Source organism: Eretmochelys imbricata, chromosome 5, assembly GCF_965152235.1.
Source record: "Eretmochelys imbricata isolate rEreImb1 chromosome 5, rEreImb1.hap1, whole genome shotgun sequence".
Taxonomy (NCBI): Eukaryota; Metazoa; Chordata; order Testudines; family Cheloniidae; genus Eretmochelys; species Eretmochelys imbricata.
Window position 1 is genome coordinate 50,804,012 of NC_135576.1, and position 25,394 is coordinate 50,829,405.

Consider the following 25,394-nt stretch of genomic DNA (forward strand, 5'->3'; position numbering starts at 1 on the left):
GATGACTATTTGAGGTCCCTTCCAGCCCTGCATTTCTATGTTTATGATTTAGAAAGTTTATCCTGCGAGTCTGTCACAAAGTACTTGGATAAGTTCTTATAATAAAAGATTTGTTTCTATTATAATTTAAAAAATTCTATCCCAAGGGTAGAAAAACCATGTTTAAGTATAATATATTTGATTGGTTCATGGTTGTTTCATAACTTGTTAAAAAAAAAAAGTTTTAGCATACAAATCAATTTTTATCACTTTTCCACACACTTACAGATTTACACTTTATTTAGCATGACTCAAGTAAGTCAAAGGCTTTCAAAACAAGTTCGGGAAATGAATCAGATGATGCAGATATTTTTATAAACATTAACCAGAAGAATTTAAATATTCCAATTCTATACATTAACTAAAAAGTGGGTTTGTTACCGCATTCATCTAGGTATTTCTTCTTGTTTTTGAGTTGCCTTACTGAAGTCTGTGGTTGAATAGTCTAATTTGACTCTGTGCAAGAATGAAACAGGTAGGACAATCTCTACAAACACCTGGTATCATACACCCAGAGGAGCAGGATCCTTGTGAATGCAGCCAGGACAGCAGTGCAGAGAATCATGAACAAATAAGTCACATTCCATACAAAATACATTCTGGCAGACTTTACAAATGTAAACCTGAGTGAAAAGATTAAAAAATTAAGTTAAATTTTCAAATACAAATATCCCTGTTTATTACAGTAATGCAATAGAGTACTGTAAACAAAAAACTATGCTGCATATTTACATCAAATTAAAGTTTCCAATATGAAAAGACAGTATCTTTCAGGCTAAATATAGCTTAGATTCAATCCGAATAAACTATAAATTGTGTTTCCTATTAAACTAAAAGAGTTGCCCAAATTCTCACCCTTAAAAAACCCATCACTGTAATAACTTGGGAATCCTAGGAGTACTACAGCTAACATATGTTTAAAAAAATAAGTACGGGTTACATTAAAGAGTTCTACAACTATAAGCATCATGTCTGACAAAGCTCATTTTTCTCTAATTTTACTCTACTCGTTAGAGACTCCCACCATCCTTATGCCCAGAGGTGAGAACAGGACTCATTCTTAGCCCTGTCAACTTTTTGAGCAAGAGCAGCAGCACACCTGAGTCTCTGGACATTCCCTTACCTCAAGTGTGCTGATTTGCAGTCGAAAAAGTGAGAAGCCAGGACTGAGAATTCAATCTAGCCAACATGATGGTCTCCATACAGGTTTTTTGTCATCATGATGACCTTCACAAAGATTAAATTACATTAAGAAGCAGTGTGCAAATTACATTACATTTTAATAACTTACATGTTGATCTTTAATCTCCCCTTGGCAGCCTTGACAATAGCTATGAAACAGAAGTCAATATTTTTATTGAAAGCAGAGAAAAAAATTGTTAAACAACACCATTTTACACAGTCATTTCTTATACAATTATTTGATATCCATTTCTGTAATTTAAAGGACAAATCACAGCCATTTAACTTAACATGCACTAGTTCTACCACTACTAAAGAAATCATTGCCAACTTATCTTATTTTCAAAACAGAAGATGAAATCTGTAAGGGCTCAAGTTGATTCTTTATAGCAGGCATGATTTACATACCGTTCTCCTTTATATTCTTCCAGTGTAATTTCTTGAAAGGCATCCAAAGGAAACAGGTGATGGTAAGACCGAGCCAGATGGGGTGCAGAGACTAATGTAAGACCTTGAATGCCAAAATAAAAAAAAAGACCAAAAAAAAATCATCTGTCAAGATATTTGATTTCATGAATACAGGAGAATTTCTGCCTTAGTCCACATAAAATTTAAAAATCTCTTAAGAATTAGAAGTTATACAATTCCATTCTGTTCCATCTAGGTTAGTGATTACAGAGGTTTACAAAAGTATACTAAAGACTTCTTTTGAGGGTTGGTGAATTATTATTTTAATTCTATAATAAAAATATAACTATGCCCAAGCCCTTCAATGAAGGCAAATTACACCTTTCCTCAGCACAAGTGATATTTCCATTATACTATCTAACTATATTGGTTGCTAAATGAATCCCTTTTTGGATATGTATGTATGCCAATCAAGTGAATATAAAAGATACTGGAATACAAAAGAAATGGAGTCTGATCAAATTCTGATTCATCCCAAATTCCCACTGTCCTCAATGAAAGTTTCAAGCACACAAGGAATTCAGCATCCAGTCTGACACAACAGTCTGTGTTATGGTATTGCTTTCTACACACTGTAGCCCGGAGAGCCTCAAACTTATTTGATACCCAAGACTATAGAATTAAGGACAAGTTCTGCAACAGGCACAATTGAGTTTTTCTACATCCCAATAGCTTAAGGATTTGTTTTGTTGTTGCTTACCATTATATGTAAAGAATCATAGGAATATAAGGCTGGAAGTACCTTGAGAGGTCACCTAGTCCAACACCCTACATTGAAGCACGATCAAATATACCTAAAACCACACCTAACATTTATTTTGTTTAACCTGTTCTTAAAAACCTTCAACAGGGATTCTACAAACTCCCTTGGAAGCCTATTCCAGTACTGTCTAACTAGAAGGATAGTTCTTCCTAATATCTAACTTAAATCTCCCTTGCTGCAGTTTAAGTCCATTACTTCTTGTCCTATTTTCAGTGGATATGGAGAACAATTGATCATCATCCTCTTTATAACAACCCTTAACGTATCTGAAGACTATCAGGTTCCCTCCCCCCAAGTCCTCTTTTCTTAGGATTAGAAATGCCCAGTTTTTTTTAACCTTTCCTCATAGTGTTCCACGTTTTCAGTTTTTACCAATTTTCACTGATAAATTACCAGGTTTATTGAAGGTGTTCAGTTTTTACTGATTTACACCCCTTTCTCAATCCACTCAGTATTTTTTCAGGTACTTATTTTTGTTAAACACTAACGCTTTATGCGATTGTTGTGTCCTGCAGCTCTGAAACTGAAGCAGTTCCACAGTGTAAAACACAGTGCACACACGGTAGAGGTTAGAAAATTAAACATTAATATCGTGCTACGATTGGCTCACAAGGAAACACTACCTGTCCACTTCTTTGTGTTCATTTAGTGTGGCACTGAATTTAAACAATCAATCCTCCACAGAAAAAGATATGTAATGGCCCCTATGTACCTGGTTATCTCCGTTACTACCAATCTCCTTATGGGTTTGGATAGACGGGTCTGGGTTCTTCAGGATCCCCACACAGCCAGTCTTACCCTTTCTGTGGCTGGTTCCAGACTACCCCCAAAATGGTTTCTCCCCACTCCAAGGCTCCCAGGAATGGGCATCTCATTCCCTATTGATCAAGCTCGCTCTTCTTCCCAGGCTTTCCTTTGTCAATCATTTGACTGCCTCTTCCTCTGAGCAGACATGCCTGCAATCCTTCCCCAAACCAACAGGGGCCCCTGTTGTTCTACACAAAAAGAAAAGGAGTACTTGTGGCACCTTAGCGACTAACCAATTTATTTGAGCATAAGCTTTCATGAGCTACAGCTCACTTCATCGGATGCATACTGTGGAAACTGCAGAAGATCTTTTATACACACAAAGCATGAAAAAATACCTCCCCCCACCCCACTCTCCTGCTGGCAATAGCTTATCTAAAGTGATCACTCTCCTTACAACGTGTATGATAATCAAGGTGGGCCATTTCCAGCACAAATCCAGGATTTAACAAGAACGGCTGGGGGGGGTGGGGGGGTAGGAAAAAACAAGGGGAAATGTTTTTTTACCTTCAAGGTAACCTATTTCCCCTTGTTTTTTCCTACCTCCCCCCCCCCCCCACGTTCTTGTTAAACCCTGGATTTGTGCTGGAAATGGCCCACCTTGATTATCACACACATTGTAAGGAGAGTGGTCACTTTAGATAAGCTATTATCAGCAGGAGAGTGGGTTTAGATAGCTTTTGCCAGCAGGAGAGTGGGGTGGGGGGAGGTATTTTTTCATGCTTTGTGTGCATAAAAGATCTTCTACACTTTCCACAGTATGCATCCGATGAAGTGAGCTGTAGCTCACGAAAGCTTATGCTCAAATAAATTGGTTAGTCTCTAAAGGTGCCACAAGTACTCCTTTTCTTTTTGCGAATACAGACTAACACAGCTGCTACTCTGAAACCTGTTGTTCTACACAGTATCTCTCCTCTCTCCCACTTGGTTGCCTAGCAGACTCAAGTCTGCCCTTGGCTCTCCCTTCCCAGGGGAAGGGTATGCCTCTCCCTGAACTACCAGCACATAGAGTCCCAGAAACTTAGGTAAGCTCCTTGGGGGTTATAGATAGATAAGGTAAAAAGGTAAACATGGGATGAAAACGCAAACCTATGCGGAATACCAATAAGCAAATCAGTGCTTAGACATTTTCAAGAAAAGTAAAGATGGGACTGAGGAGGATGCATTGTGCTGCAAGTACTGCAGAATAGAGGTCCGTGCTCATGCTGACAGAATAAAGGGACATGTTGAAAGCAAGTGACACAAGAAGCTTAAAGAAGGAAAGCGAGCTTCGGGATAAACAGTCAATACCAGGAGCTTTTACCAGGGCTTTAATGAAAGAGAAGGCACAGCATGATTGTGTCAATTAATTTGTGCGTGCTCTTTCTTTTGCTGGACAACTGCTGTTAATAGCAGAGGGGCCTATTGATGACTTTGTGCAACAATACTGTCCAGCTGCAAAAACCCTTCCTAATGCAGACAACCTCACTCGTAAGCATCTGAAAGAAAACGACAATGCTTTAGCACCTACACTGATGGAACAGATTGACGGAAATGTGGAGTCTAGTCTGATTTGTGATGAGTCTCCTGACACTTTGGACCATCCAATTCTTGGCTTTTTGTTCTCATTTTTTTATTTCAAAGCAAATAAACCCACATTGTTTTGTGCTGATGTGACATTCATCCCTCTGCTGACAGCGGTTTTGTTGACACAACAATAACTGACATGTTTGATATGTACCAACTAGGGAAAATGTGGCCACAACTAATACAGATTCTGCTTCCTACATGACTACGTTTGCACAGGAGATTAAACTCAATCAGAAACCGGAGCTGCTGTGTATTACCAGTCCAGCTCATCTGAGTAATACTGTGCTGTCAGCAGCTACTGCTACAGAAGAAATGAAAGATGTGAAATTTTGTATCACTGGATTCAGGGCCATTTTCAAGCTTGCAAACAAACTGAAGGCTTTGTTTAACACAGTGCGAATTGAGTGCAGAGCCAATTGCCAATTAACTACCCCTGTGTTGTGCCACATTGGTGGATGAGCTGTATTTCGCTGCTTGTTATGTAAATAACACGTGGACTGTGCTAATGTATCTCCTAGATCATCCTGAGTTTGTTGGTTCTAAAGCAGAAACTCTGAAGAGACTGACAAATAACCAAAATAAGTGCTAGATTCTGCACACCAAGGTAATATTCATTGTTGAAAACTTAGAGTCACTGTGTGACACACAGAAAACACTCGAATTTTCTCCCAACTACTGCCGTTTGCCAATAAAGATATTGACCCGATCCTGAGAACCAAAATCTCAGCTGAACTGAGCATAAAAGCTGCAGGAGAAACATATGGCAAGAAAACCATCTATTTCTGGAAATCCTTCCCACCCTGGAACACAAGAAAAATTAAACAAGCACTCAAAACCTTCAGCACAACACAGCCAGAAATAGGAGACGACTGTGGCCTATAATCTGAACCCCCAAAGTGTTTGGTGCAAAAGATTCTTTTTGGAATGTCGTCCGGTATTGCACCCCTTCCTCAAGGTGAATTTTGCAGCAGAATATGACAGTTATGCCAGAGTATTTCATCCACTGGCCACTAAAGATAAAATTTCAAATCTGAAAGGGGCATTTACTAATTCCATGAACTTGCCTAACCCTGACAATACGTAACTGGATGTTCTCGCTTTTTAGAACAACAACAACATCAAAACACACTTCCCAACTTCAGCAAAGTGGCACAGCAAGTTATGAGTGTATCCCCTGGATCTACTGATGCAGAGTGCATATTTTCAAAATTAGACTAATTCCATGACTGCAAGAGGCTCAACATGAGTGAAGATACTTTGAAGAAAATTATACAAGCGTACGCAAACCAGGATTTCTGGGAAAAACTACAAGCTCTGAGAGACACAAAATATACCTTTGTACATTTAAAAAAAAGTTTAAATTATACGGTAGTAAAATGTGTATATTACAAAAGTTTTTGGGTATTTCCTCCCCTCCCCCCTTTCTCCTCCTCCCGCCCATCCAATTTTTCCCCAAATTTTTTAACCTGATTTCATCCCGTTTTTAAGGTTTGGAAAATAAACGCTGAAAAATTCCCAGTTTTTTTTTTTTTAAACAAATAAAAACTGAAAACACGAAATACTCATAGGTCAGGTTTTCTAACCATTTATCATTTTTGTTACTCTCCACCAGAGCCTCTGCAATTTGTTAATATCTTTCTTAAAGTGTGGCACTCAGAACCGGACTCCAGTTGAGGCCTCATCAGCACCAGACAGGACAATTACCCCCCAAGTCTTACACTTGTTCATTCACCGCAGAACTACATTAGCCCTTTTTTGCAACTGTATCATATTGTTGACTCATATTCAATTTGTGATCCACAGTAACCCCTGATCCTTTTCAGCAATATTATCGCTTAGCCAGTTATTCCCCATTTTATAGTTGGGCATTTGATTTTGTATTCCTAAGTGCAGTACTTTGCACTTGTCTTTACTGAATTTCATCATGTTGATTTCAGGCCAATTCTTCAATTTGTCAAGGTGGTTTTGAACGCTAATCCTGTCTTTCAAAGTGCAAGCAACCTCCCGTACTTAAGTGTCATCCACACATTTTATAAGCATACCCTTCACTCCATATCCAAGTCATTAACGAAAATACTGACCAGAACTGATCCCAGGACACAACCCTGGAAGACCCCACTAGATATGTCCTCCCAGCTTGACAGTAAACCATTGATAACTATTATTTGAGTATAGTCTTTCAACCAGTTATGCACCTTATAGTAATTTCATCAAGGCCACATTTCCCTAGTTTGCTTATGAGAATGTCATGTGGGACTGTGTCAAAAGCCTTACTAAAAATCAAGATAAATCATGCCTACTTCTTCGCTGCCCTGCCACCCTCCCGCCCCCACTCATTAGGCCAGTACCCTTGTCAAAGAAGGAAATTACATTGGTTTGGCATGAATTGTTCTTAGCAAATCCACACTGGCTATTACTGATAAACCTATTATACTCTAGGTGCTTTAAAATTGATTGTTTAAAAATTTGTTCCAATATTTTTCCAGGTATCAAAGTTAGGCTGACTGGTCTCAAGGGTGAAAGTAGCTTAAATCTCTTACTGCTACACAGGGCTGCTGGGTCCCTGAGCAAGGTGGGGGGCAGCTCTGGGCCCCTGGAAGGGACGGGGCCTCGGGCAGAAGGGGCACAGCCAGTGACACTGGAACAATTTTTAGGGCGGGGGTGCTGAGCTGCACCCCCTCACCGCTGCCCTGTCCACGCCCCTCACTGCCCCAGGCTGGGACCACAGCTAGGGGCAGCTGTGAAGGCCAGAGCCAGGACCGGAGCCCCATGGCCAGGACCCCAAGTAGCAGCAGAGCCCCCAGGGCCAGCGCCTGGAACCCTGGATGAGGGGCCGGCGGCTGAGACCTGCAGTGGGGCCCCCGGGTGGGAGGCTGACGGCTGGGACCCCAACACGGGGCCACTCTGGGCACAAAGCGTGGGGGTGCTGTGGCACCTCCCACACTCCTACTTCCCACACCTACGGGCAGGACTGGGGGCCAGCCTCCTGCAGCGCTGCCTGGGACTCCAGCCACTGCTGCAGTAGTGGTGGCCAGGAGCCCTGTGTTCTTTTAAATAGCCGAGCCCCAGGGCAGCTGCCCCTTTTACCCCCCCCGACGGCAGCCCTGCCGATATGGTCCTTAAAGCACTGCCACGGCAGCACTTTAATTTCAGCTATGTACCAGCCCATACCAGCGGCCACTTTCTTACTGGTACACCGTACTGGCTTACTTTCACCTCTGACTGGTCTATAATTCCCTGGGCCCCCTTTTTAAAAAACAGGTACTATCTTCACCCTTCTCTATTCCTCCTCCATCCTCCATGAGTTCTCAAAGATAATTACTAATGGTTGCAAAATTGTTTCAGGTAATTCCTTAAGGTACCCTAGGGTGCATTTCATCAGGCAATGCCAATATGAATACATATAAATATTCTTTAACCAGTTCTTTCCCTATTTGGGTCTGCAATCCTTCTTCCTTGTTGTTAATATTAATTGTGTTAAGTATCTGGTCACAACTTATCTTTTCAGTGAAGACGGAAGAAATAGGCATTAAACACCTCAGCCATCTCAATGTGATCCATTATTAGCTCTCCTTCCCTGCTAAGTACAGGATTTACACTTTGTCTTTCTCTTGCTCCTAATGTCTTTATAAAACCTCTTCTTGTTGCCTTTTATTGCTAGGTACAATTCATTTTGTGCCTTAGTCTTTCTGATTTTGTGCGTGTGCTATTCTTTTGTACTTTCCTTAGCAATTTGTCCATGTTACCATTTTTTGTAGGATTCCCTTTTGATTTTCAAGTGCAGCCAAAGTGGCCTCTTATTATCCTTCCTATCTTTCCATCACATCAGGATAGTTTGCTGTTATGCTTTTAATATGGTCTCGGAGAAGCTGCTAGTTCTCCTGAACTCATTTATCCCTTACATTTTCCTCCCATGGGACCTTACCTTCCAGTTCTCTGAGTTTGTCTAAGTCCTTATTCTGCTGCTCTCCTCCCTTTCCTTAGAATCATAAAATCTATTGACAGGTTTCAGAGTAACAGCCGTGTTAGTCTGTATTCGCAAAAAGAAAAGGAGTACTTGTGGCACCTTAGAGACTAACCAATTTATTTGAGCATGAGCTTTCGTGAGCTACAGCTCAGTGAGCAGTAGCTCACGAAAGCTCATGCTCAAATAAATTGGTTAGTCTCTAAGGTGCCACAAGTACTCCTTTTCTTTTTATAAAATCTATTGTTTCATGATCATTTCACCCACATTGCCATCAACCTTCAGATTTGCAATCAATTCCTCCCTGATAGTTAGAAGCAAGTCTAAAATGGTGTTCCCCTGGTTACTTCCACCATCTTCTGAAACAAAATGTTGTCCCCAATACATTACAAGAATTTTTGGGACATTTTGTGTTTTGCCATATTGCTTTTCCAAGAGATGCCTGGGTAATTAAAGTCCCCCATTCCTACCAAGTCTGATGTTTTCGTTATTTCTATAATTTGTTCTAGAAATGCTTCATTCACCTCCTTCTCCTGATTTGCTGGTCTAGTAGACCCCCTCCCATTACATCATCTCTCTGTTTTCCCTCCTTTTGTTTTCACCAAGTCTATATACTTTGTGTTGTTTTTTCATACTCACCACAGATTTTGCATTCCACAGGGAGTTCACAGTATTTGGCTCTACACTGGGGACAGAAATATCCACCCAGCGTGAGACCTGGATCACTGTTGTTTTCCAAGTGCCTGGGGGTGGGGCGGGAAGAGAAGAAATCAATATTGTTGAAATCTCTTGGACAAATGTGAAACTGTTGGACAGAATTGGAGAACACGCATAGAGTGTGTCACATAGAGTTTGGTGTGATGCAAAGTTGCAAATCAACCAGAAAATTCACTATTAAATACACATTTCCTTAAATGACATGGCCACTTAATGAAGTGTTATAAGAAAACACCAACACTTTACCAGGGTCTTTAATTAAATCCTGGGATTAACCTTCCCATTTCTTAAGTAGCAAAATATTCAGAAATTTATTAAGTGTTACCTAGTAGCTCAATTTCCACTGATAATGGAGTTTCTAACCCTGTGTCTCAATAACATCCAAGAATAGGGAAATGTCATAAGGAGTTCAATAAGCTTTTTGAAATGTGATCCAAGATCTAATGGTTTAAAGAAATCTTTTTCCAAGAGAGGAAATTTATGCTTGATTTAGCCACCTCAGAAGCCAGAACCTTGCTTTCCCTCCATAACAGAAGATTAATTTTCCCCCCACAACTGAAATTTCCTTTACCTCTAGAAAGTGACTTTATAAAAGGCATCCACTATATTATAGTCATAATTTTTCCACACACAGAGAAACTCTCATTTGGACTTAAAAACAAAAGATATGCATTTTAATTCTCTCATGGAGTATACACTGTTCTTCTTCGAGTGATTGCTCATATCGATTCCAATTAGGGTGTGCGCATGCCACGTGCACAGTCATTGGAAAGTTTTTCCCCTAGCAGCACCCAGTTTGGCTGTGGAGCCTCCTGGAGTGGCGCCTCCATGGCACTCAATATATGACCCCCCCAACCCAGCACCTCCTCAGTTTCTTTTTACCGCCAGTGACAGTTGTTGGAACTGTGGTGACTTGCTTAGCAAGCTCTCCTCGTTTTCCCTAGCCTTTCTGTGTAGTGTAGTTTTAGAGTTATTTCTAGTTTAGTTTAGTTTACTGCAGTTATGATCAATAGCTGTTGGGGTGGAGGGGAAATCCCCACTCCCAACTGCATTCTCCCCTTGGGGACTCAGGGCATGCCTAAGTCCCAAGGGTTCAAACCTTGCAATAAGCCAATCCAGCAGGCAACCCCCACGACGCTTGCTTAAAGCATCTGGGGGAAGCGCACCAAGCGGACATGTGCAGGGTTTGTAAAGGGTTTCGCCCCAGAACAAAAAAAGGCAAGAGACTGCCGCCTAAAGCAGCTCCTTATGGAGGAGGTGCTGAGACCACACCCCACCCCAGCGGAGCAAGACCCGGCACCAACTTCATTGGTGTGGAGCGCTCCGGCGGCTGTAGCGGAAATGGCTCACTATGCCATCACCCAGCATGAGAGATGATGCAGCCTTCAGCAGGGCAGCACTCCAGTCTGTGATTCCATAACTCTGACCCCACCACCTAGGTAAGGCTTGGGAGTCACCTAATTGGAATCAATATGAGCAATCACTCAAAGAAGCAAAACAGTTACCTTCTTGTAACTGTTTTCTTCGAGAGGTGTTGTTCACATCCATTCCAAACCCGGCCACCTTCCCCTCTGTCAGATTTCAGAGTAACAGCCGTGTTAGTCTGTATTCGCAAAAAGAAAAGGAGTACTTGTGGCACCTTAGAGACTAACCAATTTATTTGAGCATGAGCTTTCGTGAGCTACAGCTCACTTCATCAGATGCATACCGTGGAAACTGCAGCAGATATTATATACACACAGAGATCATGAAACAATACCTCCTCCCACCCCACTGTCCTGCTGGTAATAGCTTATCTAAAGTGATCATCAAGTTGGGCCATTTCCAGCACAAATCCAGGTTTTCTCACCCTCCACCCCCCCACACACAAACTCACTCTCCTGCTGGTAATAGCTCATCCAAAGTGACCACTCTCCCTACAATGTGCATGATAATCAAGGTGGGCCATTTCCAGCACAAATCCAGGTTGGAAATGGCCCACCTTGATTATCATGCACATTGTAGGGAGAGTGGTCACTTTGGATGAGCTATTACCAGCAGGAGAGTGAGTTTGTGTGTGTGGTTTTTGGAGGGGGGTGAGGGGGTGAGAGAACCTGGATTTGTGCAGGAAATGGCCCACCTTGATTATCATGCACATTGTGAAGAGAGCTGTCACTTTGGATGGGCTATTACCAGCAGGAGAGTGAGTTTGTGTGTGTGGGGGGGTGGAGGGTGAGAAAACCTGGATTTGTGCTGGAAATGGCCCAACTTGATGATCACTTTAGATAAGCTATTACCAGCAGGACAGTGGGGTGGGAGGAGGTATTGTTTCATGATCTCTGTGTGTATACAATATCTGCTGCAGTTTCCACGGTATGCATCCGATGAAGTGAGCTGTAGCTCACGAAAGCTCATGCTCAAATAAATTGGTTAGTCTCTAAGGTGCCACAAGTACTCCTTTCCCTCTGTCAGAGTAACTGGCAAGAAGGAACTGAGGTCAGAAGGGTCATATATTGAGCGCCATGGAGGCGCCACTCCAGGCGCTGCTGGGGGGGGGGGGGGGACTTTCCGACGACTGTGCACGCAGTGCGCACACCCCTAATTGGAATGGATATGAGCAACACATCTCGAAGAACAACAGTTATGAGAAGGTGAGTAACCATTTTTTTCCTTCTGAAACTTAAAAATAAATCCTCTATTGTCTTTTCTCACAAAGAAGGGCACTCTCTTGCTCATCAAGCTTTCAATTTCACTATACATTAACAACGAAATGAATGGAAGACTCAGTTCCAGGTATTCTTTCTTTATCAACACCATGTTTAAGGATGCTGATTTATATTATTTGCTATAGTATAGTAAAAAGTGTATATGTATTGCAGTGGCTCCTAAGGGCTCCAGTCAGGGATCAGGGTTCCATTGTGTTAGGCACTATACAACCAACCAAAAGATGATGCTACCTAAAGATCTTAAAATCTAAAAGTATAAGATAAGAGACAACAGCTGCATACAAACAGATGTTAGCAGTACAAAATGAGACTATTATGAACAGTTGTATGCAGTGGCCTGAAGAGGACCTCTGTATAAGCACAAAAGCTTGTCTCTCACACCAGAAGAAGTTGGTCCAATAAAAGATATTATCTCACCCACCTTGTCTCTCATGAACAATGTCATAAGCAGTGGTCACAGCACACCTGCTGCCTACGCATTTTCATGATGTTTTGTACCTTTCAGTGCAAATACAGCATTTTCTAAGTTTATCTGGATACCACAGAGTTCTAATAATGCCTAAAAGTAACCATATTTTACTTACGCCATGCTAAATGATGGTTTAGCATCCTGATCAGAGAGAGACGCAATGGTATGCTGAGGAAACCCTTAGGAGCCAAGAAAAATATTACATCACTATATGAATTGGTAACATACAACAAACAATTTCCTATTTGAGTGGAGAAGTTAAAAAGTTAGGGGTTACTGTTTAGAATATTTCATGTTATTACAGAAATCAATGCACCTTTTCCTAGATATTAAATCCATCATGATTGTTCTCTTCCTACTTCTACCTCCAAATCTTGTATTGCATCTCCTTACAAAAACAATTTTTTTCCCCCACTTAGAGTGAAACTGACAAACCCCAATTTTTTGGCAATTACACAGAAAATTAGATGAGATAGTACAGAAGGAGAAAGAACAATGTATTAAAGGGAATTATGGTTCAAGTCAGAAATTAAGGGAAATAATTTAATGTTCAGACTTCAGAGACACGATCCCTCTGAGTGCAGTGTGATGGTTAATACAATATTTTCTGGAGGTCCTAGGTAGCTTCGAGTCCTCCTCTGGTTATTATTTTTATAGCTCATCTCAACCAAGGAAACAGTTTTTTTATTTCTGTTCCCCCGATTAGACTGAAAAAACAAAAACTTAAATCATTTAATTATAAGGATTACACACAAGTGTCTACTTTTTATATATTTATTCACTTTGAGAAATGAAAGGAAAGTTGTTTTAAAATGGGGAACAAGCCTGCACAGTGGCACAGCAGCAGAACATTGTGCTGCTACTTTGGTTTAACTTCAGGCTCACACTCTTTCTTTTTCCATCAGGAGGAAGCCAAGGAGCTGATTCCAGTTGTTAGAAAGGAACATGCTGACAAGATTTCTGTTAATATATGCCCAATTTGTTAATCACATAGCAATACTGGCATGCATTTAAAAGGCTCATGGGTTTTGGCCAAGGTACAGAAGGCAGTCATCATGATAAGATGGCAAACAGAAATACAAATGGAGAGGCACACTTTTCAGGTTTATCTTCTTAATATTTTACATATCACATTTTCCACTACCGCACAAAGAAATATTGTGTAAAATTTGCTACTACCCACTTAAAATGGAGTTTTGTCTCTTTTTTGTTTTAATTTTCAATTTTTAATTTAAATAGCTAAATGGTTTGTAGGTATATTGTTAAATATATTAGAATTCAGTTTGCTAAAACTGAAAACTTAAAATGAAAACAATTATGTATCGATATGTTTTTCAGATTCCAAACAGCTTCTTTGTTCATATTATTTTAATACAGAAGACACAAAAGAGGATGTTACACCAAAGATTCTTAAATCTTGCACTTAAAATTTAATAAAATACAATCCTACCCATTCGAATAAGGGAGCATTCAGAACTTGAACTGGCAGGTGGAGGGCTAATATGATGCATCAGCAACTCCTTATAGTGGCTTTCATCTAAAATTACATGGTATGTTCCTATCATGGAGGAAGAAAATAAATGAGTTGGCGGAGAGTCATGTATTAAGAATACGAAAACACCACAATCATAATACCTGTTCAAATAATGTATGGATAGTTTTACTGAGATCAGAACCATGAACAAGAAAAAAACCTGGAATATCAAGTTTAGGCTAAACTTGAAAACAGTTTAAGTAAAAATGTATAGTGCTAATAATGCAAAATATATGGGATGTTACCTATAGTTACTACATATTTTTTTTAAATATACAAGTATGACTGTGTACCTCTAAAATGTTAGATAGAGAGAGCCTACCCTTCCCTCTCCACACTAACTTATACAATGCAATTTTTTTCCCCACTAACCATTGTAGTCACTAATGGTAATACATGTTTATTAACTTTAATATGATACAGTTTACCTATAGACTTTTTCAGGTATCCCTATTTCTTTAATCATCTCTCTTCCAAATCAGCAGCTACAGTTACGTATCAAATCTACTGAATTTGTATGACTTCTTTAAACGGAGGGAGCAATTATGAAATATTCTCCTAACACAACAGTATGGTCAAAAAAATACATCCTCTTTAAACATCAAAATTTATTTTTAAAAAATTGTCAAAACAGTTACTTTACTTTCAGACTTAAATGACTATTACTGACGTATGTTCAGAATCAGTCTATATACTTACCACCCGTTTCTCGGGCAAGTACAGTACAAACTCGAACTTCAGCAGATAGGCCGATGACAGATACTCTGATCTTAACTGCCTTTAAGCACTTCACATACAAAAACAAAAAACACCCAAATGCATCAGCAGAACTGAAAACTGTAAAAGGTGCATACATTTTCAATTAAAAAGTAATGACAAAAAATGATGCTTCAACAACATTTTTTTTTTTAAGTGGTACTAATTCTTCACTTCTATACCTTAATTAGATCATAGATATTAGATGGATCACACGTTGTCAGGCTACTGAAGATAATCAAAACCTCCCTGCTTGTATGTCCTGGCATGTGCCTATAGAAGGTAAAAAGATGTATATTTAAATTAGCTATAAACTAAGAATATAACAATTACATACACGTACGTTGAAGTTTGATGCTGTGTGTCCCCAAGAGTAACATTTCCTAGTACTCAGTTGTACAAAATTCAGAAAAACACATGGCTAATGCCCACAAACACCAAAGGATAATGTAAATCCCTCACAGAATTGCTCCCACAATAAGGTCATACTTTTCCAAAATCTAACCTACTGAAATGTCCCTTTCAGTTGATGGCTTGTTATAGTTCTTGAAGTTATCCCACCACAGTCCTCCAGGGATAAATTAGATTCAGTCTGAAACCACCACAACAAATCTCCGAGCACTTTTTTTAAACTTTATTCTGTGGTCAATTCAGAGATGCAAATCTATGACATCTTTCACAGAGAGCAGGGTTCTCAAAGTTTATTGTGTCTTTCTATTTCTCTCTCACTTTCACATATCAGAATACAGCAAATGCTTTAAGATAATCTATTTTATTTCATTTTCAATTCCCTATAGGAAAAAGAAATCACCATCAACTCAGACAACAAGCTTCTTGTCTTTCCTTTTCAGGCTCTTAATTTAGAACCACATTAACTAGCTGTCCTAGTAACCTACTGCAATATCCACCACCACCTTTACTCTGTCATTGTTCCTGGCCTTTCTTGCTCACCAGTCAGACTCTCCCTCAAACATCCATTCTTTCTCTCATGCCACTTATTTACCATGCAAGCTCCCTCCCAGCAAAAATCTAAAAAGCTACTCACTTTTCATGTGATACATACAAAACTCAGCCAGATGACCTTGGCGCAAGTGGTAAGCCGTGACTGTTCCTCTTCCCCCTCCTTCCTTTTCTCATACCTTTAACTAGCCCCACTCCTGCCATTCCCCCAGACCCTACCTCTACAGCCAAATTAAAAAGAAATAGTTAAAAATAAAAATAGACACTAACAAAATTGATGGTATTTCATCATCCTGTTCATTTACCTGTCTGCTATATCCCCATTTCCAAACTTTCATCTGTTATTAGATTTTAATCTTTCTAGGACAGGGACTATGTTGTCTTCAGCTGTGTTTGTACAATACCCAGCACAAAGGGGCTTGGATCCTGAGTGGGGCCTTTACACACTATCATAATTAAAAAAATAATTCATCAATTGCTCCTTTTGCTACAGTAACCCAGGTTCCATTTGTCTTAGCCTCATAGTCAATTTCATTAAAACCTTTCCTACAGACTATTACTTACACCACTTTTCCATTTGACTTTACAGCTTTGGAGTGCACCATGGAAAGTCTGTTCATATCTGAAGAGCTGAACCACTTACTATGCAGAAAAATTTTAATATGTTCTTTGCTTTAATGAATATGCAGTTAAAAGTTCAAAATCTGCACTTTTCAGCTCTTTACATGTAACAGCTGTGGTCTTGCCTACCTCTTCAAAGAAGAGAATGAAATCATATACACAAATACTCAAAGTGTTAATTTTGGCAGTAATTGTTTCTCCAAGGTGTTGAAACTGAAGAGTGAACCAAAAGACAAGGCGACATTTGATATTTATGTTATAGATATCTAACAGTTATGTTTTGTTTATATGTTCTGATAAATACTTTGTGCTCTTATAGAGACAGAAAACCAAAGTTTCCCACTTCTTACTAATATTAAATAATGCTTCCAATTTTTCCTAACAATTACATACTCCCATCTGAACAGCAGCATAAACAGGTTTTTGTCTGGGAATATTAAATGCTTTTTTTTAATTTTTAAATGACAATTACGTTGATTGTAAGTGTACAAAGCAGAAGTTAGTTATTTGTATTGCAATAACACCTTAAAGTATCTCAGAAGGATCAGTGCAGCACTATGCAAGGCATTACTCCCAATCAGCGTTTTATCAGTTTCTGTTGTTCCAAAAAGAATAAAACCTATAATAACCTGCATATACTAACTTTAAAGTCTGCATGGCCAAATTTAAAGAGTTATACAGAGATGGTTCTCCATGGCAGGTCAGATCTACAGCTTTCTTCAGAGCAGTTGTATGCTTTCTTGGGTTTCCTATAAGTAAAAACAAAAAACAAAACTCATCTGAAATGGTAAGATAACAGAAGAATGTACAACTAAGTTTTTTTTAAATTTATACTGATACAGTATGATATACATAAACCGAAAATATCCTTGTGTGAACTGTATCACAAATTGTTTTAGTAACAATACTATTTAGTACTTACACTGTCCTTTACATCCTCAAAGCACTGTACAAACATTAAATCACCCTCAAAGCACCTAAACAAGGTAGTAGATTGGCTAAGTAGACAAAGAGAAGTTAAATTACTTGCCTGAAGCCACACAGTTTGTTAGTGGTAGAACTTAAATCAAAAATCAAGTGTTCCTGTTTCTCAGCCTCACCTCTAATCCACTAGATCATAAGGCCTCCATTAACTACAATTGCAAAGTTAAAACAGATAACAAGGAGAGAAAGAAAATAACCAGTATCGGAAAAAAGGTATGTTTTTCATAGGATATTTGAAATATTGATGAGGGAGAAATACAGGAAGGCTGTTCCAAACAGGAAGTGCTCCGAGAAGACGGCTCTCGCACCAAGTCATGAAAATGTATATAAAAGAGGAAGTTGGCGAGAGGAAAAAAAGAGCAGAAAGGGAGGCAATAGAGAAATTCATGTGTTGGCAGTCAATACAAATTACATGCACAAAGTTATCAAGAGAAAAATCAATATTGAAATTTGATTGCTGCTCTTAAACATACATATATTTATATTTCTAAGCATAAGTAGACTCCCTGACCAATCAGAAACTTATCTCAAAACAGACTACTATCCTGCAATTAGATCCACTAACATTGACCCCTACATCCTTCTGGTGCTCTACTAACTTTATTAGGGTCTGCCTGTATGGAATAAGTTGCAAGATCAGAGCTGTAGAGTGCAACAGTTATGATGACAATGATTCTCTAATACAAAAGGATACTTCTTTCCTACCTGAAAGTTCTGTCAGCTTTTCAGCTCTTTTACTCTTAGTTACAATTATACCAATCTGCAAGAAATAGTTCTATTAGTGAGTTACAAACAATTTGATCTACATTCTTCGTATACCCGGTGTATTGTTAGATAGATCTTTTTGGATCAGTGCTTACAATACCTACATCTTTCTCTGCAGGCTTTTTTTCCCCAAGCACAGTAATTTGAAACCAGCTCTCACCTTGAGATACAGGAAATTACTAGCACAACTCCCTTTGTATTAAGATGAAAATATATTCTTAATTCTTCACCCTATTGGTACCTCAAGCCCTTAAAGACTAAAATGTCTCTTTACATCTTCTTCCTGTCTTTAAGAATGCAATTCCAAATCCTAATTGTGTTAGCATTTGTACTTCAGAAAAACTGTAAATCAGTATTCAATTGATTTCTCATTCTCACCATTTAATAGGAAAAAAAATTTACACAAGATCAGGAGAGAAAGAGGAAAAGACGACTACTAATTTAAAATAATCTGTTGGAAAATTATTAAAATTAAATGAAAACTTCAAAATAGTTCTTCCAACTTTGTTTTCAGACAACTTCTTAATCAGTAACAATGAATCTCGTTTCCAACACAGGTGTACATACCTACCTGACTAATAGGATTTTGGTCAAAGTATTCTTCAACAAAATATTCCAATAACTATAAAAAAAAGTTCTGAGTATTAGATAATTCAATACATCAGTCATTTCATATCTGTTAAAATGATAGTACAGTACTAATAAAACCATTTAGAACTTTTAAACACCCTAATCCTCCACCTCTACACTCCTTGGGTGCATAGTACCCTTCAGAAACTTTAGAAAAAAATCTCAGTTTACATTAAGTACATGATAACTACACTACTGTTATTTCTGCAGCAAATTTAAAATAGATCTAACAGTATTAGTTAGAATTAAGACAACAGCTGAAATTTTAATCTGTAATACAGATCAGTGGTAATGATTATTGAGTTATTTTCTGTGACCAATAATCTAGTTAGCAAAAATTAAGGTCCCAATGCTGCAAACGGTTGTACAACTTTAAGCATGTGTGTATACCAATTAAGTCATTAGCATTATTCACGTCCGTAAAGTTAAACACATGTAACTGTTTGCAGGAATAGATCCGGGACTAAGTCATATTCAGCCAAACTTATTCCACCTTCCATATGACTCAAATTCACTAACCAAAACTAAGCAGTATTTTGGTTAACACATGGAAGATTAGCGTTATTTTGAACAGAGGGTCTTCCCCATTCACACAAAAGAAATACTGATAATTACTTAATTTTTTTAAAAAAAGCTCTGAAGTTTAAACAAAGTGTGTTCCCCTAATTCACACCAAGGACTCTACATTATCGATACTTCTGAACACATGGAAGATATTACAGCAGTGGTGGGCAACCTGCAGCCCACATGCGGCCCATCAGGGTAATCTGATTGCATGCCACAGGACATTTAGCTGACGTTGACTGTTTGCAGGCACGGCCCCCCACAGCTGCCAGTGGCTGCAGTTCGCTGTTCCCAGACAATGGGAGCTGCAGGAAGCAGCGGGCTGCAGGGACATGCTGGTTGTCGCTTCCCGCAGCTCCCATTGGCCAGGAACAGAGAACTGCGGCCACTGGGAATTGGGGGGGCTGTGCCTGCGGACAGTCAACGTCAGCAAAATGTCCTGTGGCCCGCAATCAGATTACCCTGATGGGCTGCAGGGGGTCCACCACTGTATTACAAGGAGAAGAGGAAAACAGAGTATTTGATTCAGCAAAATACGAAAGTTTTTCCTATGTTAGCTAAAATTGTTGCCATAAATACGGCACATAATAAAATGTTTTATTTGTATAGGAAATCAGAATGATACACATTTTAAAACATAATTTTAATGCTTAGTTATTATCAGGGCAACATCTTATCTCCATCAAGTTCAGTCCACTGTAGTCAGTCATACCTATCTAAATTGGAATAAGTCACTATCACAGACTCAATCAGGACCTGAAGCATATTTTCAGTACAAAATATTAAAATTTATTTTTAAGAAGTGTAAAGTGTATTTGTTCTCTTTCCACTGCATGCTATGGGTGATACCCCCCGTCTGCTAATTCCCACATTCTTTGTATGGCACTTTCTGTTGTTTAAACGTCTCCAAAGCCCTCCTAACGTTATTATTATTACTCTTACTTCTGTTGTGTCTAATGATGCCAAACAGTCCCATTGTACTAGTTACTGTACAAAACAAACACAAAGACAGCCTTTACCTCACAGAGTTTGCAACAGTGTTTCCCAAATCAGTGGTCCCTACCCACCAGTGGATTACAGGAATATTCTAGACGGATCACCACAACCAGGGCCAGACTAACCCATCACTGCACAGCCTAGCCAAGCATACACTTCTCCCAGCCTGGTGAAAGTTGGGGGTTGGAGAGCAAGCTCACCCCATACTCATTCCACAGTGGCAGCTCCTCTCCCGTGGGGCTGAGGCCAGCTCCCTATTCCAGGTGTTGCTACCTGGTATATGGTATTGCAGTGCCACCCACTCAAATTTGGTCACCATGGAGGGGAAGCAAGGCCAAATTTGAGAGAGAGGTGCTGCGCTCCTGTGCACCAGGTCACAACATCTGGAGGGGGACACACCCTGGATAGGAGCTGCCGCTGCAGGATCAGTGCAGGGTGTATTCACTCTCCAAACATGCCCTTCCTCTCCTAGTCCTCGCACTGGGCCAGGATTAGGGTTGCAGTGCCAGAACAGAGGGTGCAAATATGTAATGGTGGGTTGCAACAACAACCAACCAACCAAACATTGTTGGTGAGTCGCCTTACTACAAAGTCGGGGAATCACTGATCTACAGTTTGCAAAATATGTAAGACAAACAACAGACAAAGAGGAAAGAGGCAGATGGGAGCATTAACATAAGTATTAGTCAAAGGTAGTTGCAATCCTGTTCGAGCCCAGATGGATGTGATCTGCAGACATCACAACAAAGGTAGGTTAACATACTTTTGATAAAATAAATACCTTTAAGGTACAAGTAAGCCTGTTAGGTTTTAAATCTTGGTCCTCCATAGTCCTTGATCCATCTACCACCACATAAAGGTGACGCATCTGAATCATAATCATAAAGGATATTAATTCCACAAATTCTTGGTTTGAAACTAAGATAAACTTTTAAAACTCACGTGAAACAAATTTATAAGACAGTAATTTAAAATTACTGTTTATTTCAAGTACATTAAATAGAAAACACGTACAGCCTTCTCTATCACATTGGCAATATTTAGAGTATGGAACAGCATAATGGCCTTTAAGGATTCTTTAATTGCTGCTGATTAAAGAGGTTAAGTTCCTCTCCATCCTCCTTTTACAATGTGAGCAGAGATCTTCTCCTGATAAATTATCACTGTTCTCATCCTCTCTCAAAAGGATTATGGAATAATAATATTTTGTATTTATATCGTCACTTCAACTGAGGAAGTCAGTGTTTTACAAATCAATCAGTTCTCACAACTGTTTTGAATTAAGCTAGTACCACTATGCCCATTTTACACATTGGGAAACAGACTCCAAGAGGCTGTGCGATTCAACTGTATCACAAAGCAGGGGAAATAGAACCCATGTCTCTTGAATATCAGACACTTTCAACATTTAGCATACTACACACCAATTCACGAAAGTAAAAAAAAAAAATTGTCTGTTGGGACAGAAAGAAACCTCAAACTCATGCACATCAAGTCAGTAAAAACATTTCTTAGATTTGAAGCCACTATGTTTTCTGAAGAGGGAAAACCACTTCAGTACAAATAATCTCAGACACAACAAAACTAGATATAAGAGTCAAGGGGATTATATAAACATACCATTCCAAGTCTAACTTGCCCATGGTGTTCAAAGATTCTGGTAAAAATACAGAAGAATTTGAGCTAAGACTATAACATGGGATTCTAAAACAGCATCAATAACTAAGGCCAATCCTACAGTTACATTACATGCTAAATTACCCTTAACATCAATGCATTTAAAAAGGATGAAAGATTAGGTTCTAAATAGCCATACAACTAGGGCTATGAAAAACTGTGGAGGGCAGAGGCTCAGTAAAAAAACAGTGCAGTGAGTCTTATCAAATTTTAATGGAGTTATTTGTTTTGAACTTCTTTGCCACTCTGAACTATTTACAAAAACATAATATATTTGAAAGTTTGGGGTTTTATGCCTTAACATCAATCTGTGAATTAAAACTAGCCTTTGCCAAGAATGTTTTTAGACACAGAATTTTAAACAACTTCAATTTATAATTTGGTGCAAGTCACACAGCACTAGGTAAATATCCAGCCAGTCCAATAATGAACAGATTAAAATAATCTGTATATCAATATTTTGTTAGAGGACATACAAAGATGGATTCTGCTATTTACATTCAGTAGTCTAGTTGCAGCACACTGCATTCCACATATATAAGTTTAGGACCTAACTTCTTTGGGAGCAGAGGTATGAACCACCTAGTATCAATGCCCTTAAACAGGCTGTAGAGCAGACGTGGGCAAACTACGGCCCGGCCCCCGGGACCATCCTGCCTGGCCCCTGAGCTCCCAGCCGGGGAGGCTCGCCCCTGGCTCCTCCCCTGCTGTCCCTCCTCTCTTGCAGCCTCAGCGCGCTGCGACACCAGCGCTCTGGCCCGCTGCTCCTGCCAGGCAGGACAGCAGCGTGGCTGCAAGCTCCTGCCGCTCTGAGCGGCGTGGTAAGGGGGCAGGGAGGGGTTGGATAAGGGGCAGGGAGTCCTGGGGGGCAGTCAGGGGGCAGTTGGATGGGGTGGAGGAGCAGTCAGGGGTCGGTTAGGGGCAGGGGTGTGGATAAGGGGTGACGTCCCAGGCGGGAGTGGTCAGGGGACAAGGAACAGGGACAGGCTGGATGGGTCGGGGGTTTTGAGGGGGGCAACTAGGGGGCAGAAAGTGGGACGGGGCAGATAGGGGGCAGGGTCCAGGCTGTTTGGGGGCAGGGTCCAGGCTGTTTGGGGAGGCACGGCCTTCCCTACCCAGCCCCCCATAAAAGTTTTGCAACCCTGATGTGGCCCTCAGGCCAAAAAGTTTGTCCACCCCTGCTGCAGTGAAATCTCAAGTTACTCTTTCTGGCACAATTAAGTATAGATGGAATTACGGAACGGGAGGCTGAATCTAAGACATAGAATGAGGAAAAAAGGGGGAAAAGGAGAAAGTATGTTTACTTATAAATATTGCAGTATGTTTAATCTACCTGATGGGGACAATTTTTTCTCAGTGGGTAATTCCTCTGACTTCAACATAGTTACATCAGAGATGAGTTTTTCCTAATGTGTTCCCTGTACTTCAGAACTGACTACTTACCTTTTTCTCTTCGCCTTAAAAAGAATGTCCTCTATAGTTGCTTTCAGTGACCCAGATTCATCTTCTTTGAGAACCTCCCTACAATGAACAATTTATTACATACAAATTAGATTAAATTTTCTCTCTTAAAATAAAATAATTAATAAAACAAAGCTTACCATGTTCTTTCATAACCCCCTTCCCAGCGTTTAGTTCTTTCAGGCTCGTCATCCATGTCTGTCTGTCTGTCCAAATCTGCTTGCTTACGATACTGTTAAGGACAAATGATTACATCCTTGTAAGCAAAGGCTTTTTGATAAATTCTGTCTGATTACGTGCGATAGCACATCGGGAACTAATACAACCTACCAGTCTCTGGGCTGACAATAAAAATGTGACTTAAGATGCTGAATTACTTTTGTCAAAACTAGGTCCCCCCAATAATACTAACACGCAGGTAGAGCTTTGCCCTGCGCATGGGCGCGCTCCTGAGCGGGGCGGGGCGGCGGGGGGGGGGGGGCGAGTGTAGACGGGCTAAATGACACCGCGCCGGGGAACGCGTTCCGCGCGTTTATTGTGACCGGTTCGTTTTTAAGCCAATGACGCTCATTCCCACGCCCCACAGAGGGGAGGGCAGGACTGTTTTTTAAAGCAAATTAACTTTCCTAGAGAGCTAAAGGGAGTCCCGAGGACTTGAGGCGGGGCCAGTCGGCGAGGAGCCATTACCCGGGGCTCCCGGGAGAGGCAGGGCTGAGGCTGCTGGCCCGGGGGCCTGTGCGCGGCTCTACTTTCCCCTCCGCCCCGACCTGCTCCTGCCGCCCGTGCGCCCCGCTCTCCTAGGCCGGCTGGGGGCGGGGGGGTGTCGGGGGGACGCGCGGATCCCAGTGCACGGCGCTGACCTGCCGGGACCGGGCTCGAGCTCCCCGCGGCGAATTCCCGGAACCCCCAACCCCCAACCTCAGGCGCTCGGCGCTGTTGCAACTCGTCCGACCGGCGCGCCGGGCCGCAGCAGGAACGTTCCGGCTTCAGGAAGGGCCGGCCTGGAACGGGGCGGGGAGTGGTGCCCGGCCCCCGGGGGGAGCTACACGCGGGTAAAACGTGCCGTCGTCCCCCACCCCCGGCAGGCACGCGGCGCTGTGGACCAACGCTTCTTCCTCCCGCCTGGCCCCGCGCGCTCCTGTGCGAGGCTGCCGTGGGTCGGGGCCCGAGTTACGCGGGACCCCAGCACGCTCCTGGCTGCGCTGCGGCCCATGGAGCGTCCGCCTTCGTACCTCCGCGGGCCCGGCTCGGGAGGAGGCGGCTCTGAACCTGGCCCCAGACCCCACGGGGCTGGACGCTTGCCACTGGCTCTGGCAGGGGTATTGTGCTAGGCGCTGCAGCCTCCACTGCGCGGCCGCCGTCAGTCAGAGACGGGACTCGGGATGAAATGGACCTTTAGGCGCGTCCAGCCTCGCACTTCCTTGGTTCCTGCGAGGGGAAACTCTCCCCAGCCAGAGCTGGCCGCTCTTGTGGCCTCTGAACCTTTGCTCTTTCACCCATTAAATTCAAAATCTGTCTGTGAAGAGAGGAGGAGTTAAGTGGTTATCCCCGACCCCGGAAATAACTCAGCACCTGGTTGGTAAACTGGGTGAAACTAAACCCAGACAAGTCAGAGCTGCTGTGAAGAAGAGGGAATCGTTTCAAATTATTTGTCACCACCACCATGGCAGGCTTGATGAGTACAACACACAATATAGCTAGGAATTAAGAGACAGTGAAAAAGCCTCTGGGACATGTGAAACTCTCTTATTAGGCACCATACA

General features: G+C 41.0%; 1 protein-coding gene across 7 annotated transcripts; it reads right to left on the minus strand.

The window, feature by feature from the left end:
• Nucleotides 1-261: 261 nt before the first annotated feature.
• GTF2H2 (general transcription factor IIH subunit 2) lies at nucleotides 262-25,053 on the minus strand. 7 transcript variants are annotated; one of them, XM_077817099.1, is made up of 16 exons: nucleotides 24,864-25,053; nucleotides 23,772-23,863; nucleotides 23,614-23,691; nucleotides 22,114-22,150; nucleotides 21,275-21,361; nucleotides 18,875-18,925; nucleotides 18,244-18,298; nucleotides 17,198-17,303; nucleotides 15,156-15,246; nucleotides 14,917-15,004; nucleotides 14,134-14,241; nucleotides 12,799-12,862; nucleotides 9,432-9,535; nucleotides 1,630-1,732; nucleotides 1,331-1,370; nucleotides 262-662 (listed from the first exon to the last, which is right to left on the minus strand). In XM_077817099.1, exons 2-16 carry the CDS (start codon nucleotides 23,825-23,827, stop codon nucleotides 543-545), a joined length of 1,188 nt encoding a protein of 395 aa, XP_077673225.1. In that variant the 5' UTR covers nucleotides 23,828-23,863; nucleotides 24,864-25,053; the 3' UTR covers nucleotides 262-542. The 7 variants fall into 7 exon arrangements, 5 of the variants coding, with proteins under 5 accessions (XP_077673225.1, XP_077673222.1, XP_077673224.1 ...); XM_077817096.1 differs by lacking the exon at nucleotides 24,864-25,053 and adding an exon at nucleotides 24,492-24,609; XM_077817098.1 differs by lacking the exon at nucleotides 24,864-25,053 and adding an exon at nucleotides 24,319-24,408.
• Nucleotides 25,054-25,394: the final 341 nt, after the last annotated feature.

What these genes read in the sequence shown, in the direction of transcription:
- GTF2H2 (XM_077817099.1), bottom strand. Translation starts at nt 23,827, where the DNA reads ATGGATGACGAGCCTGAAAGAACTAAACGCTGGGAAGGGGGTTATGAA. An exon ending in TGTGGAATGCAAAATCTGTG is followed by an intron (nt 1,733 to 9,431) that starts GTGAGTATGAAA and finishes TTGGCATTCAAG; the next exon opens with GTCTTACATTAGTCTCTGCA. An exon ending in GAAGAATATAAAGGAGAACG is followed by an intron (nt 1,371 to 1,629) that starts GTATGTAAATCA and finishes TCTGTTTCATAG; the next exon opens with CTATTGTCAAGGCTGCCAAG.